Source organism: Hyperolius riggenbachi, chromosome 2, assembly GCF_040937935.1.
Source record: "Hyperolius riggenbachi isolate aHypRig1 chromosome 2, aHypRig1.pri, whole genome shotgun sequence".
Classification (NCBI taxonomy): Eukaryota; Metazoa; Chordata; class Amphibia; order Anura; family Hyperoliidae; genus Hyperolius; species Hyperolius riggenbachi.
Genome location: NC_090647.1, coordinates 335,257,659 through 335,274,124, shown reverse-complemented (window position 1 = coordinate 335,274,124; position 16,466 = coordinate 335,257,659). Strand labels below are relative to the sequence as shown.

Below are 16,466 nucleotides of genomic sequence, written 5' to 3'. Positions count from 1 at the left end.
TGCACCCTTTTATAAAAGACAGTGTTTGCCAAGAACTTCCTGTAGTGAATAACAATATCATCACAAGTGCCTCTTGACATGTACACATTTGTTAGTAAATTAACTTTAAGTGTACAACGTACAGCAAAAACAGAGGCGGCAAAAGTATAAAACCAGTTATTAAAAATGCTTAGAAGGCAGTGGTGGACTTACCTCCTGCAAGCAGACTCAAGAGACTGTCTATTGAAAAAATACAATGTTTATTGGTATATTCCAGGGGGTTCTCAACGCGTTTCACAGGCTTATCCCTGATTCCTCAGGCAATAAATTATTGGGCCGGGATCTTAAACTAGCGGATATACCACGGTGGAGGAGCGGGACGCCGTCGCCACATGAGGGATAGCCGCTGGGTCAATCAGCTCGATAAGCGCGACACTCACTAGGATTGAGTAAGTGCGCTGTATAGCGCAGGCTGCTAATTTTGCTTTTAACAAGTTACGCTATGAGGAATTTTTATCTGTTTGTGTTTTATATATGAATCTGGATTAAAGCTTTTATCATCTGGAAAGAAAGAGCTTGAGAGCCTAGTCATTGGTTGATCATAAAAAACGCTAGACCCACCTGGATGTGAGGTGGATTTTGTCCGGTGAGCGGCTAATATACTGGGAAGTTGGATTTGTGGTTTTAGCACTGATTGATCACGTGTGCTGCACTCATTGTCACTGGGAGAAACGAGATTTTATGTATATATAAAGTAATGCACTATGTGGAGCATGTTTTAATTTTTTGCAGGTATTGAATTGAGCCACATGAGAGGAGCGCTGTCATTAATCTTTCTAATAAATTATTGGAGCACACAACTGGAGACAAAGGCACAGATCGGTGTATATTAGACCAAATGCATACAACTATATATATATATATATATATATATATATATATATATATATATATATATATATATATGGTAATGATGTGATCTGCAATCGGTATTTAGCTTGCAGTGTACGTGGGGGAATGTATTATTGTCACAATCTGCATCTGCTGGTAAATTCCTGCATGTACTACCTTTGCTTCATCAGCAGATGTCACCAGCCTCTGTGAATTTACAACCTGAACTTTCCTCTGCCCACCAGCAGAGGGCGGACTTTCTGGATATCTCTCCACAGACAGGGAGGAGGCCTGGACTGTCACATGGTCCCTCAGCATGGCATTTAAGCCACACCTGAACACTCACTAGTTGCTAGCTCTTTGTTCCTGGTTCTAGGTATCCTGCCCTAAGTTCCCTGTTCCTGGTAATATTGTTCCTTGATTCCCTGCTGTATCGATCTCCCGTGTTGACCTTGTGCTTTGTATCACCGACTATTCTTTGCCTAGCGATTACTGTACTGTTTGATCTCCTGTGTATGACCTATGCTTGCTGACTATACGTGTGTCTCCTCCTCGATTGTGAATCTTGTATTTTGTATATATATTTCTAGGTTTATTTTGTGTTTACTATTCTGGATCCAGGGTCCGTGTGCACACAGTTCTATACACTGGATCTACTCTGCATAACTCGCTTTATGCAGAGAGGTCCTTGTATAAACCCTGATTTTCATACCTTTGTATGCTTATTGAATATATCTGCCTGTATTATTTGATGCAGTGTATGTATGTGTGTAGAATACGTTGCCTGCAAGTCAATGCTGATTGTTTCCGTGCATGAGGTTAATGCACAGCATTACTTTATTTTCATTTAATAATACATTCTTATTATTCATTTACTCCTGGTTTGTCAGTCTTTTCCTAACAGTGACATCTCTGCCTGGTTGCGGGTTTGTGCGTCTGTTTCTGTTTTGCTCCAGGTGCAGCGCACAAACTCCATGCAATTATAACAATTATGTGTTATACACTTGTAAAGCAATAGAGGGGGTGAAGGTGGGTTTGGGTAGTAGTAGGAATGGGTTAATATGGATGTATGTTTTTTTTTTACTTGCAGGAGGTGGGGGATGTTTATTGGTGAAGGTGACTAGGTATAAGTGAGGGGAGTAGTGGATACAGGTATATTACATCTAGGGGAAAGTACCATGTGTATTATTATTAACTGCAGGTGAACAGAGTATGGGTAGCAGGTGTGACCCAGACCATTTGCTGGTAAGTGCTGAAAGAGACCATTTCCTGGATACCTGTTTTACTTTTACTTGTTACTCATACTCTGTTCACCTGCAGTTAATAATACACATGGTAATTTCCCCTAGATGTAATATACCTGTATCCACTACTCCCCTCACTTATACCTAGCCACCTTCACCAATAACCCCCCCCCCCCCCTCCTGCAAGTAAAATTCCCCCCATACATCCTGATGGCATATTAACCCATTCCTACTACTACCCTAACCCACCTTCACCCCCACTATTGCTCTACAAGTATATAACACATAATGCATTCCCCCACGTACACTGCACGCTAAATACCGATTGCAGATCACATCATTACCTTATATATATTTTATAGTTGTATGCATTTGATCTAATATACACCGATCTGTGCCTTTGTCTCCAGTTGTGTGCTCCAATAATTTATTGCCTGAGGAAGCAGGGATAAGCCTGTGAAACGCATTGAGAACCCCCTGGAGTATACCAATAAACATTGTATTTTTTGAATAGACAGTCTCTTGAGTCTACTTGCAGGAGGTAAGTCCACCACTGCCTCCTAAGCATTTTTAAACTTTTTAATAACCGATTTTATACATTTGGTGCCTCTGTTTTTGCTGTACGTTATATCTATATCCACCCCTGGGGGAGGGGGATACCCCTTCTTTCTCCTGTCTACAGAAAGCGACTTCTTAACCCTGAGTGAGGACAGGAAAATCTCCTCACCTGCTTATACAGTGGTTGCCTAGAGGTAACCCTGGTTTGTGAGTATAATTTTTGTACTTTTCCTATATACCCTTTATTTATACCTACTACACTATATTGGGCTCTCGGTTTCTCTTTTACATATATTTGTGTGTACAAGGTTTTCAGGCATTACTTTATACTTTGTTATGTAAAAATAGTTATTCAGAATAGATTATGTCCCCATTATCATTTTTTTTCACCTGAACACATTTGGATTGACTATAACGAGTTTAGATGCACCTTTTCTTTCTGAAAATTTGGCCTAATAAAGCTTACATGTGAAAGAAAATCTTTAGATGCAATTTTGCACCCAGATGCTTCAATATTTATAATTCTGACTTTTGTAAATCCTGACTTACAGGTCTCAGGATGTCAAGTCACTACATTACCTACCTAGGAAAAACTGCAGATCTGCTTCCAAAACGGGTCGCACATCACCAAGTGGTTATCTTCAATGATATGATAAATACTGTACATTATAATCGGCTGATACTCTCTACATAATGTATCTGGAATGTGCTGCAGAAAAGGATTACCGTATATACTCGCATATAAGTAGACCCTCGTATAAGAGGAGGTACCCACTTTTCCCTCAGAAACCAGAAGAAAGTAATTGATTCACATATAAGCCATCTCTCCAGTATAGCCTCCTTCACAGTAGCCAAATTTGCCCCCAGTCATTCCTTTTTCCCACAGCCAGATGTGCTCCAAGGATGATACAGCTGTGTCTCAAGATGCTAGTAGATGGCGTCATATATATATATATATATATATATATATATATATATATATATATATATATATATATATATATATATATATGAGACACAGTGATTGCCACAAAGGAAGAACACCCGAAGATTGCACCTTTGACACATTGCTTGTACGCTCTGCTCCACAAGCCAGGGAACACAGGTAGTCTTGAGTAGTGCACTCTGCACAGTATGTTGCAGGGGATTGGGGGGGGGGGGGACACAGGAGGCAGACAGCTGGCAAGAGCAGGATCACTAGTGCCCAATCCTTATGCTCCTCTGCCAGTAACAAAGCCTGCTCCACCATCCGTTCTGTGCTGAAGAAATAGGCTTATGTGCGAGTATATAAGGTAAGATGAAATGGGGCCCTAGGTAAGATAGCACTTTTTGTCCACCTCAGATATTCACCTGGCTTTTTAAGTTTGATTTGGTGGAGACTAGCATCCACCAGGCCCCTAGACCATCTTTAGGCCCTTGGATAGCTGCCTAGGTTTACATTTTGGATGATCCAGCTCTGATGTGTTGCGGCTGTGATTGGACATCTTTGTGATAATTTGCATCTAAATAGGGAGTAGGATAACAACTTTGAGGTGTCCTGCTCCACAGTTGCATGTTGAGTAAGGTCCCATGGACAGCTCAGCCACATAATGTAAAAGTTAGGCATAACTTTTTAAAACCTAAATTTAGGGAACATTTTGTAAATGTACTAATTAGCAGTGTAATTGTATATTGAATGCATATAACATTTTAGCAAAATCTGTGTGTCTTAAAACCTGCCTCCTCTGTGCTGTCAAGAAGACAGAGAGCAAGATACACCATGTCAAAGCAAAGCATAGCATACTTCAGATTAAAGATACCTTAACCTTCTCAACACCGTCATTTAGGCCACAGAGACAAATATATCCAGGGATAAAGGGTTAATGGCTAAGTAACACAACATAGAACCCCTTTGTCAGATATATTTATAAATTGAAGAATCAATATCCTATACAAAGTTTACATTATATGAAATATTCAGTTAGCCATGAAAATGTATTACTGTATATTCTGGCGTATAAGACTATTTTTTAACCCTTGGAAATCTTCTGAAAAGTCAGGGGTCGTCGTATACACCGGGTGTCATTGATGCCGGATGATACACCCTACCCTGTTGCCGACTCTCAGATCTTGCTGCTGAGTACTGTAATGAAGCGGTGCAGGTGCACATGTGCGAGATCTGAGAGGCAGAAAAGGAGGTAAATAGGATACAAGGGCGGGCCAGAAGGGTGAAAGAGGTGTGTTTTATGGGCACAGCGCGATTTATTCTTCCATACCGATCAGATAAACAGGAACACAAGGAGAGCTGACCAATCCGCTTAGGGAGAGTTGACCAATCCAACCATTCAATCGCCTCTATACTGTTATATACTGAGTACCACATACAGTACAGCACCAGTATCTGTTCATACATAGCACCAGTATATGATTTTTTTTAATCTTTACTTGGTGCGCGTTGGAAGAGGGGTAGTCTTATACGGCAAGTATATCCCAAACTCTATATTTTAACTAAAAAAGTTGGGGGGGGGGTCATCTTATACACCCAGTCATCTTATACGCCCAGTCATCTTATACGCCGGAATATACGGTACTCTGAAAATAAATATACATTTTTTTGTCACGCTGAAGTATTTGTTATCTTGCAGCTGTAGTCTGTGCAGATATAATGACCTAAAAAGCTTATAAATAGGGCCTGGCGAATGCCAGAGTCACACCCAACACTGTCGGTATCTCGGGTGGAGTTTTGTTTTCCATCCATTATTTACAGAGTGATTGTGCTGCAGCTCAGCAGTCCCTGAGCTCACTTGTTAATCACAACCTCTCATATGAGGCCAGTGCAGTCACCTCCCTGTGCAGAGACCTGAGTGCAGGAAATTCCAGGTGAAAGCACAGGCCACTTATGAGATGAAGATTATGACACATTGAGCTGTATTTTGGGGAGATGTGCACTGCAGCATGATAGAAGAATAAGAATAACACTTGCTGACTATAAAGCACACAAAAGAACAAATTACTAGGCTTAATTCTAAGTATGCGTATGTTTATCGTCAGAGTATTTTTGCTATTATACACAGCTAATGGACTGTTATTGTTCAATAGCTACCTGGAACACCAATCGATGTTTGCAATACTTACAGGCTGGGACAAAAATGAGAGTGACACTGAGAAAAGCAGCTGTAAACTAAAAAGGGTTACATGCAGATTAGTAGTCTATAGGGTGATCATGTAAAATCAATGCAAGTGATTCCATGCCAGCATGGAGTTTTAGCTAAGCAATGCTATTTTTGGCTGCAATTTTGTGTGTTGTATCAACTACAGTATACCGGTAACCAGTCATCATTAATAAAACCCCATACCCAACACCTAACCTTAATCTCCCCACTGAAAATGAACCCCTTCCTGATGCCTAACCACATCCCCAAGATTAACTTTATCCTATTACTTAAAGCGGTATTGTAACCATAAAAATCACATTTCAACAGCAACTGGTCTGAGTGTATTAAGTGATAAAGATGCTAATCCTGCATTTAAAACTTGCAAAACTTTTTCTGCTGTTATGGTTTGGAGTTATCACATACTTTATGAGCACTGGCCCTAGTGCCAAACAGTGCCAAAGAGTTGCATGCTGGAAGTTCTTTTTATTTTTATCTATAATATATTCCTCCTCTTCCATTTATTTCCCTGCCTAGCTTCTTATCTGAAACACCTCTGCTCACTTGTGTTTACAAGCAAGGCTGAGGTGACTCAGGGCCCTATTACACTTAATCAGTTGCTCTCAGTTACAACGGAAAGAAAACTGATTTTCAAAGTAATACCCATGTTTTCCTATGGCACCTTTCACACTTAACGTGTTTTAACTGAAATCTTCTTCCCAATGCACTGCTATGGAAAAAACGTGTACCAACGCATACTAACGCATGCCAACTGATTAAGTGTAAACGGGGCCTCAGCGATTGGAGGATAAGACAGTGTAGTTCCTAGTATACACCTCAGTGGGAGTGTCTGAAGACTCTGGGAGGAGGGCAGCTAATGAATACACAATGAGCAAGAGAAGGGAGGGGGGGAAACAAGAGTCAGGGAGGATATGATGTCAGCATTAGCTTGGCAACATGGCCACTGCCTAGAATATCATTTTCTGCTTTTCCTTTATAAAATTTACAGGAATCATTATGTGGATAGCACAATACATCTGTTATGCAAGTAGAAGTAGTATTTATCTACTTACATATGTGTTTTCTATTTCTAGGTTAGCATGGGTGTCGCTTGTTCTTCAAAGTAAATGGGATCTGTCACCTAAAAAAAAAAGTCAGATACGTACGTAATGCTGGGCATGCACGAGGAGTTCCTTCCTTATCAATCGAGCCACTGATGGCTCGATTGATAATATCTGACAGGTCCGATGACCTGCCGGATAGATTCCCACTCGATCCCTGCGGGCGGACAATAGCGAGAAATCGAGCGACTGATAAGGAGCGCCGGCGGGGACGAGCGGGAACGATCTGCGCGCACGCGGGGACGCAGCAGGAGTCGATCCGGCGGCTAATCGGCCGCCAGATCAACCCGTGTATGCCCAGCATAAGGGGAGGAAAAGAGTCCTATAGAGCCTTCCCTCTCCACTCCCGGTGCCCTCCGTGCATCGCTTCCTTCCCCGCGTGAATCCCCCGCCAAGGGGGACTTCGAAAGTCTTCTGGAGCCGAGTCCTCCTGAAGACAGGCGGCTCCATACTGTGCACGCGCAATTACGTGATAGAGGGCACACTCAGGCTCCCGAAGACTTCCCGAAGCCTCCCTTCTGCAGCGGAAATAGCAGCATTTGACCGAATCGGTCAAATGCTGCTACAGTGGTCCTGAGCTGGAACAGACACCGGGAGAGGAGAGGGAAGGCTCTTTAGGACCTAGAGCCTTCCCTCTCCTTAGGTAAGTATCTGACTTTTTTTTAAGCTGACGGTTCCCATTTACTTTAACCCCTCGTCTTAATGTTAATCCCTTTCTAATGCCTAACCGCAGCCTACCCCTTTAGATTAACCCCTTACTGGTTGTGTGTGGTCCAGATAAAGCCTGTGTATGTGACAGTATTTTGTATGGTTCTGATCCAGCTCTGAAACATGCCTGAAGAAGAAACTTAAAGTTTTGAAAGCTTGCAAAGGAATCTTGTACAGTTAGTCAAAAAGTATCACCTAAACAACTTTTGTTGTTATGTTTTCAGATAACCCCTTACTGACACCTAACCTCCCATTGTAATAAGGACCCCTTTCTGCTGCCTAGCCTTATTTATCCTTCAAACCTTTAAGTAGCTATTCTACTCCTAGCCTGTTCCTATCCATGCCTAACCCTAATTGACAACTAAGAGTCTGAGCACACTTGGGCATGTCTGTGTGTTTTTCAGCATTGTGTATCATTCAATACAATACAATACCATTTCTATAGCGCTTTTCTCCCATAGGACTCAAAGCGCTTAGGCTCTCTCAGATTCAGTAGTTGGTAGTAGGATGAAGTATTCACACAACAAAAGTTATATTTCTGCAAATGCCAAACTGAACAGGTGGGTTTTCAGTTTGGATTTAAACACGTCCAGGGATGGAGCTGTCCTGATCAGCTGAGGTAAGGCGTTCCAAAACGTAGGAGCAGCATGACAGAAGGCTCTGGGACCAAAAGTTTCCAAGTGGACTCTGGGTATGATTTGTGCACACTTATGCAAGTGTGCCTCCCTCCTTCTCCATCCCTTACTTCTAAAATTCATAATCCTGGCTTAGCATTCATTGTTTTCAGAGTTGGCACTGTATCAAACTACCATCTAGGTGAGTACATCCATTGCCGTCTTTTCTGTCTTTTTAATATCCAAGTGCCTAGCACCAAACTTAGCCTTCTAGAGTGTAAAAGTGTGCTGGGCATTTTCTCTGTGTAAGGCCCAGTGCACACCAAAAACCTCTAGCAGATCTGCAAAACGCTAGAGGTTTTTGAAGCAGATTTCAGAGCGCTTCTAGGCATGTTTAGAGACGTTTTCTAAACATGCCTAGCGGTTTTTGGAGAGTTTTTGTGTAGCAGATTACAAATATTGTTACAGTGAAGCTGTTACTGAGCAGCTTCTGTAACAAAAACACCGCTCTGATCTAGTGTTTTTCAGAGCCGTTTTCTACTTTCCTATACTTTAACATTGAGGCAGAAACGCCTCAGAAATCTAAAAAATGCTGCAGCCCCCGAGTTTGCATTTGTGGAAAAAACGAACCGCTCTGGTGTGCACCATCCCATTCACGTTCATTAGCCAAGCGGTGTTCCCCCTGCAAGCATTTTAAAAAACGCTTCAGAACTGCTCCGGTGTGCATCAGTCCCAAGTGCTGAACCCCTGTGTCAAAAATATCCCCAAGCAGTGAAAAACAGTGGTTGGCTATGTAATAACCAAACACTGGCTGCATAGCCATTGCGCTGAAGCTAAAATTGCCATGGTAATTTTAACTGATAGGCAGGGCCGGCGCTACCATTAAGGCAAAGGAGGCAGCTGCCCCAGGGCCCCACAGCTTGTAGGGCCCCCCAGTGGCTACAAGAGGAGAAAAAATGTTTCAAATCGGCCTTATAGTTTTTGAGAAAATCGATTTTAAAGTTTCAAAGGAAAAAAAAATACACATTTAAAAACCTGCCGACTTTAATGGTTAATAGCAAATCCACCTTAAATGCTAGAAACCCTAAATTTGCAGGATATGTTAAGGAGATCATTAGGAATAAGAGGAAAAAACAATTTTTCAAAAAGACCTTATAGTTTTTGAGAAAATCAATTTTAAAGTTTCGAAGGAAAAAAGTATACTTTTAAATGCGGTAAATGTCACTTTTAGTAGCAAACCTAACGGTAGTGTAATTTTACATGCATCAAACGAAAGCGCAATAAATTTCCTGACGGGGTTTCCAGGGGGTCTATACGCAGCCGCACCGCTTTGGCCAGGGATCGCTATACAGCCGCAATATGGCTGTATGAAGATCCCTGGCATTTTTTCCTATTTTCCCAATTTTTTTTTTTTTTTATGTTTAGAGTGTGGGAATTTAAAAAAAAAAAAAAATTATGTGGGGTCCCCCCTCCTGAAACTTTTTAACCCCTTGTCCCCCATGCAGGCTGGGATAGCCAGAATGTGGAGCTCCGACCGATTGGGACTTCACACCCTGTTATACCAGATGCAAAAAAGGTCCCCTAATGCCGATTTTTGTTCCGGGGTATATGTTGGGGGGGCCCCCCAGGTTTATTTTGCCCTGGGGCCCCATGGTTGCTTAAACCGGCCCTGCTGATAGGGCCCTGTGTAAGAAGATAAACAAAGGAAAATAAGCACTTTTCTGTACACAATCAGATTTATCTGTCAGCTACTTATAAAACAGAACTAAATCCTCCACAGGTACTGTTCTGTTCCTCTAGTTTCTATACAGAAAGCCCACAGTGTTGTAAAAATGTTACAAATATAGTTACTATGCAACAGGCCATGGATAATACAGTGAATAAGCTCTGATGATAATATCTTGACTACTGAACATCTGAAAGGAGCATAATGCCTTGTTTTCTTCCACCAATCCTAGCTTGATATCCTGCTATTGATGTATGGGAGCTCTCATACCTAGTTTGGATAAACCTGGAAATGGAAGCAATTTTGTGCATGCTTTGGCTTTATTTTACATGTAAAGAATAGCTGTGGTAAATGCAGTAAATAAACACTTATGCTGCATGTCCCTGCAGTGCACCTGTGTTAATACTAAAATCAAAAGGAGTCTCATCATTTGTGCTAAGAGGAGGGCTGTGAGCATCCAGCTGCTTGCAGCTTGTTTAATAAATGTTCTCAATCCAAAAAGTTACACAATTTGAACCTGTATGTTCGTAAACACGTGCAAGAAACAAGGGAGCCCTGGAATTTGGGCGCCCAGAAAAGCCGATAGAATATTGGTAAACTTATTCTTCTCTTGCAGTGGTAATGACGATAGTAAAATATTAGTAATGATTACCGATATTTAACTACAACTAAGCCTAACCCTATTCTCACACTGAACACTCCCCCTCTACCAATGTCTAACCTTAACCATCCTACCGCCGATGCCTAACCTTAATCACCCCCCACCCCATGTCTAACCTTAACAATAAACCTCCACACCTAACCTTAACTACCACCCCCAAGCCTAACCTTAACTACCACCGCCGCACCTAACCTTAACCCCACCATGCCTAGCATCAACCCCCACCACGCAACTAACCTTAACTCCGCTCCACACCTAATCTTAACTCCCCCAATGGCTCACCTTAACCCCCCCAACCCACGCCTAACCGTAATCACCCACCGATCTGCCCGAAAACAAAACACACATTTTCGGGCGCTGCTGTAGGTGCCATTATAAATACCAGCTGTGGGATGCAATTTGGGCACACGTGGCCCGAAATGCAAAATATAGCTACAAATAGCGGCACTTGCCTATGGCAGTGCTCACACTTCAGCTGCTTCCTGTTTCTGTATAAACTGTACACAGTGATCATTATTACATGTATTAAAATGCCTTGCTTCCTTTTTCACTGACTTAACATATAATACCAAACAGCCAAAAGAGAGGACCAGCCATTTACTCTTTAAGTTTTTCCGCTGATTAAGAACAGTATGATTGTTATAGTTCTGCTTAGACACAGTATTAATAATGCTTGCATATTCAGCTAAGTGCTGTGATAAACTAAAATGATACAAATTCACTAATGCAGATTTGAAATGGAAGAATCCAGTTTAGGCAATGTCCTGATATACAGTGGGTTGCAAAAGTATTCGGCCCCCTTGAAGTTTTCCACATTTTGTCACATTACTGCCACAAACATGCATCAATTTTATTGGAATTCCATGTGAAAGACCAATACAAAGTGGTGTACATGTGAGAAGGGGAACGAAAATCATACATCATTCCAAACATTTTTTACAAATAAATAACTGCAAAGTGGGGTGTGCGTAATTATTCGGCCCCCTGAGTCAATACTTTGTAGAACCACCTTTTGCTGCAATTACAGCTGCCAGTCTTTTAGGGTATGTCTCTACCAGCTTTGCACATCTAGAGACTGAAATCCTTGCCCATTCTTCTTTGCAAAACAGCTCCAGCTCAGTTAGATTAGATGGACAGCGCTTGTGAACAGCAGTTTTCAGATCTTGCCACAGATTCTCAATTGGATTTAGATCTGGACTTTGACTGGGCCATTTTAACAAATATATATGTTTTGTTTTAAACCATTCCATTGTTGCCCTGGCTTTATGTTTAGGGTCATTGTCCTGCTGGAAGGTGAACCTCCGCCCCAGTCTCAAGTCTTTTGCAGACTCCAAGAGGTTTTCTTTCAAGTTTGCCCTGTATTTGGCTCCATCCATCTTCCCATCAACTCTGACCAGCTTCCCTGTCCCTGCTGAAGAAATGCACCCCCTGAGCATGATGCTGCCACCACCATATTTGACAGTGGGGATGGCGTGTTCAGAGTGATGTGCAGTGTTAGTTTTCCGCCATACATAGCGTTTTGCATTTTGGCCAAAAAGTTCAATTTTGGTCTCATCTGACCAGAGCACCTTCTTCCACATGGTTGCTGTGTCCCCCACATGGTTTGTGGCAAACTGCAAATGTGACTTCTTATGCTTTCTGTTAACAATGCCTTTCTTCTTGCCACTCTTCCATAAAGGCCAACTTTGTACAGTGCATGACTAATAGTTGTATGGACAGAGTCTCCCACCTGAGCTGTAGATCTCTGCAGCTCGTCCAGAGTCACCATGGGCCTCTTGACTGCATTTCTGATCAGCGCTCTCCTTTTTCGGCCTGTGAGTTTAGGTGGATGGCCCTGTCTTGGTAGGTTTACAGTTGTGCCATACTCCTTCCATTTCTGAATGATCGCTTGAACAAAGCTCCGTGGGATGTTCAAGGCTTTGGAAATCTTTTTGTAGCCTAAGCCTGCTTTAAATTTCTTAATAACTTGAACCCTGACCTGTCTTGTGTGTTTTTTGGACTTCACGGTGTTGTTGCTCCCAATATTCTCTTAGACAACCTCTGAGGCCCTCACAGAGCAGCTGTATTTGTACTGACATTAGATTACACACAGGTGCACTCTATTTAGTCATTAGCACTCATCAGGCAATGTCTATAGGCAACTGACTGCACTCAGATCAAAGGGGGCCGAATAATTATGCACACACCACTTTGCAGTTATTTATTTGTAAAAAAATGTTTGGTATCAAGTATGATTTTCGATCCACTTCTCACATGTACACCACTTTGTATTGGTCTTTCATGTGGAATTCCAATAAAATTGATTCATGTTTGTGGCAGTAATATGACAAAATGTGGAAAACTTCAAGGGAGCCGAATACTTTTGCAACCCACTGTATTTCACTAAGAACTACTTCCTCAGAGGTCCCAAAAACTGGCAACAAACGTATACTGAAAATGCCCCCCTCCCCCCTTTCATACACCTCTTCCTATTCCACTCCTCCTTACTGTTTACCCTCCTTCTCCCCATCGAAACCTTTCCCTCCATCCTTCTACCTTTCTCACTTCTCCTTGTATTTTCTCTTTCTAACCTCATTACTAGCCCTCTCCACCACACTTGTCCCAATTTTTTCATACAACTTTCCCTCCACGTCTCTTTCTGGGGTGAACAAAATAAATGTAGCTTTACTTACCTGGGGTTTCTTCCAGCCCAATTAGGGGTCGGCAATCCTTCAGAAGCTGCCAGTAGGATCCAGAAGAAGACCGGGTGTGGCGAGAGACCCAAATTACTTCTGGGTGCTGGAAGAAGCCCCACATGAGTAAAGCTACATTTATTTTATTCACCTGGGAAACAATGGTATACAGCTTAAAATTACACATACCCAGAATTCTACCGTTTGTCTTATTGTCATGGCATTTAGAGACCTGGCATGCCGGATCTATAAACAACCTTGAGGGGTTCCTGTGTGCCTGCCAGATTCTCAGCTGAAGCAGTCCTGAAGAGCTGCCACAGTCTAGCACCATCTAGCATGTTCACGAGGCTCAAGAGTAAGAATCGCCTACTTTTCAAAAGAAGAAATGGCATATTAAGTGATATTTCAAAACATATTATAAGCAAAGGGAAAAAGGGTGTTTGAAAATAAATGGAAATAACTCATTCTGAACTTTGTGAATACTTTTAGTCAGTGCTTTGTGGATTTTTTGCTTTATATCCCTTGTCATGTTTTCACTGCTACATCCTTGTGTTCCTGGGACAACCAGGGTTCAGATGAAAGCCATAGAGGTCCTGAGACAGAAAGGGAGGGAAATCTTCACAGCAGGAATGAATACAGCAGCAAAAACCTAAAAGAGTTCTAAGCACTTTCCACTTTATCCAGAACTAATTTGTTTTCACAGAAGAGGGCTTAGAGATTATCAGAGGATCAGAGAACTGACATTGTGAGTCGCTGGACCTTTAGACTGCGGAGTGTTTTATATATAAACACAGGGGAGCCTAACCTTTATCATCGTAGCCACGTAGCTTTCTGGGCCTGTGTAGTCTGTCTTGTTCTTCACTCTCACCAGCACGATGAAGTACAGATAATTCCAGATATTGTGCTCTTCCTTAATGTGCTCCTCAAAGGACACGGTCTTATTGTCAAATTTATCTCTCTCCAGTCCTGCAGACATGAATGACAAGCACATTTAATACCTAGATAAAGAGCACTATTAGCATGTGTATGGCAGACAGTCAGATAATTCTAGTGTAGGAGTATCTCTTATTATTAATAAGCCAGACTCTGCATATCATTGAAGAGGATGCACAGTACAGTTATTATGACAGGCTTTGTTGTACATCTACTTGTTGCTATATTTTAGTGCTTTCCGATACAATATATTTTCACAGATTTTCACACGAAATAAAATAGATTTCAGCAGTTACATTCATAAACCAAAAAAAGAGAGAGAAGGAGGAGCGCTCCTAGTGTGACATCGCTTTATTAAGACAATTGCGCAAATAAAAATTCACTTACTGGATGTAAGTTGAATGCAAACATGTAAAATCCTTAAAATCCTTCCTTGGCGGTTGCACCTCAAACTACCGTGGCCATCGGAGTCGAGAGGATCTGGTGGAGAGTGATCCTGGATGCTCCCCCAAGGGATAAAACGTATGCTGGCTGCGTTATTACGCGTTTCGGCGTTCCACGCCTTCGTCAGATAACGCTGCCAGCTTGAGCACTGTGTGCTTTTATACTCTCCATTCGGAGGGAAATGTGTAATGAGGGGTGGGGACTGGGTTGTCATGTCCCTCCCTTTTTTAGGGGTTGGTTTTGAATAACCTGTCTATAGGTGAAGGAATTCTGTCATTCATTTGTATGTAACAGCCCTGACATGGGCGTTTTAATTAGGGAGAAAGAGATTGGCTGGAACCCTGTCAATCACCAAAGGGTAAATTGTAAACACTATGTGTAACCTCAGGGATCTTACCTGCAGTGCGATGGAGCTAGTGGCTACCACGCAGTGCCGCACCCACCTCAATTCAAATGGGCATATCGAGGGTTAGCACTATACCCCAACCACGCCCCCTGCCGGATTAGCTTCCGAACACGCCTCTGCCTGACGTCCTTCTCTGAACAGAAATGAATCAATCAGCCCCCTCTCTCGTATATATTCACGCAGCGGCAAGAGTGTTGCAGTCACTCTCTGCACGACCCGCTGCACTGCGGGGTAGCCACTAGCTCCATCGCACTGCAGGTAAGATCCCTGAGGTTACACATAGTGTTTACAATTTACCCTTTGGTGATTGACAGGGTTCCAGCCAATCTCTTTCTCCCTAATTAAAACGCCCATGTCAGGGCTGTTACATACAAATGAATGACAGAATTCCTTCACCTATAGACAGGTTATTCAAAACTACCCCCTAAAAAAGGGAGGGACATGACAACCCAGTCCCCACCCCTCATTACACATTTCCCTCCGAATGGAGAGTATAAAAGCACACAGTGCTCAAGCTGGCAGCGTTATCTGACGAAGGCGTGGAACGCCGAAACACGTAATAACGCAGCCAGCATACGTTTTATCCCTTGGGGGAGCATCCAGGATCACTCTCCACCAGATCCTCTCGACTCCGATGGCCACGGTAGTTTGAGGTGCAACCGCCAAGGAAGGATTTTAAGGATTTTACATGTTTGCATTCAACTTACATCCAGTAAGTGAATTTTTATTTGCGCAATTGTCTTAATAAAGCGATGTCACACTAGGAGCGCTCCTCCTTCTCTCTCTTTTTTTGTTCCTTTGACCAAGCCTCCTTGACAGCCGGGCTCTAAGAGGAGCAGCTAAAGTGTGACTCCACTCGACCACCCCTGATCACCGCCTAGCAGCGCAAGATTGCACATCTTTCTCCGTACATTCATAAACCATGTGACTAAGACGTGATGCAGTATCAGAATTATTATTTGTAACAACACACAATTATATATACTGTATATTCTGGCATAGAAGACTACTTTTTAACTCTTGAAAATCTTCTGAAAAGTCAGGGGTCATCTTATACGCTGGGTGTCGTTGATGCCGGGTGATACGCCCTATCCTATTACCGCATCTCAGATCTCACTGCTGATGACTGTAGTGAAGCGGTGCAGGCGCACATGTGTGAGATCTGAGAGACAGAGAAGGAGGTAAATAGGATATAAGGGTGGGCCAGAAGGGTGAAAGAGGTGTGTTTTATGGACACAGCGTGATCTATTCTTCCATACTGCTCTGATAAACAGGTGGACAAGGAGAGCTGACAAATTCACTTAAGGAGAGGTGACCAATCCAACCAGTCAATCAATCGCTTATATACTGTTATATACTGGGTACCACATACAGTACA

General features: G+C 42.4%; 1 protein-coding gene across 5 annotated transcripts in view; it reads right to left on the bottom strand.

Annotated features, from left to right (window-relative positions):
* Positions 1-16,466, bottom strand: part of ITPR3 (inositol 1,4,5-trisphosphate receptor type 3) — a 357,611-nt gene that overhangs the window by 21,129 nt on the left and 320,016 nt on the right. For all 5 annotated transcript variants that reach the window (XM_068269377.1, XM_068269380.1, XM_068269378.1 and 2 more), the window contains one exon: positions 14,111-14,271. In XM_068269377.1, the coding sequence (XP_068125478.1) occupies positions 14,111-14,271 (161 nt within the window). The remainder of the gene's footprint in view (positions 1-14,110; positions 14,272-16,466) is intronic.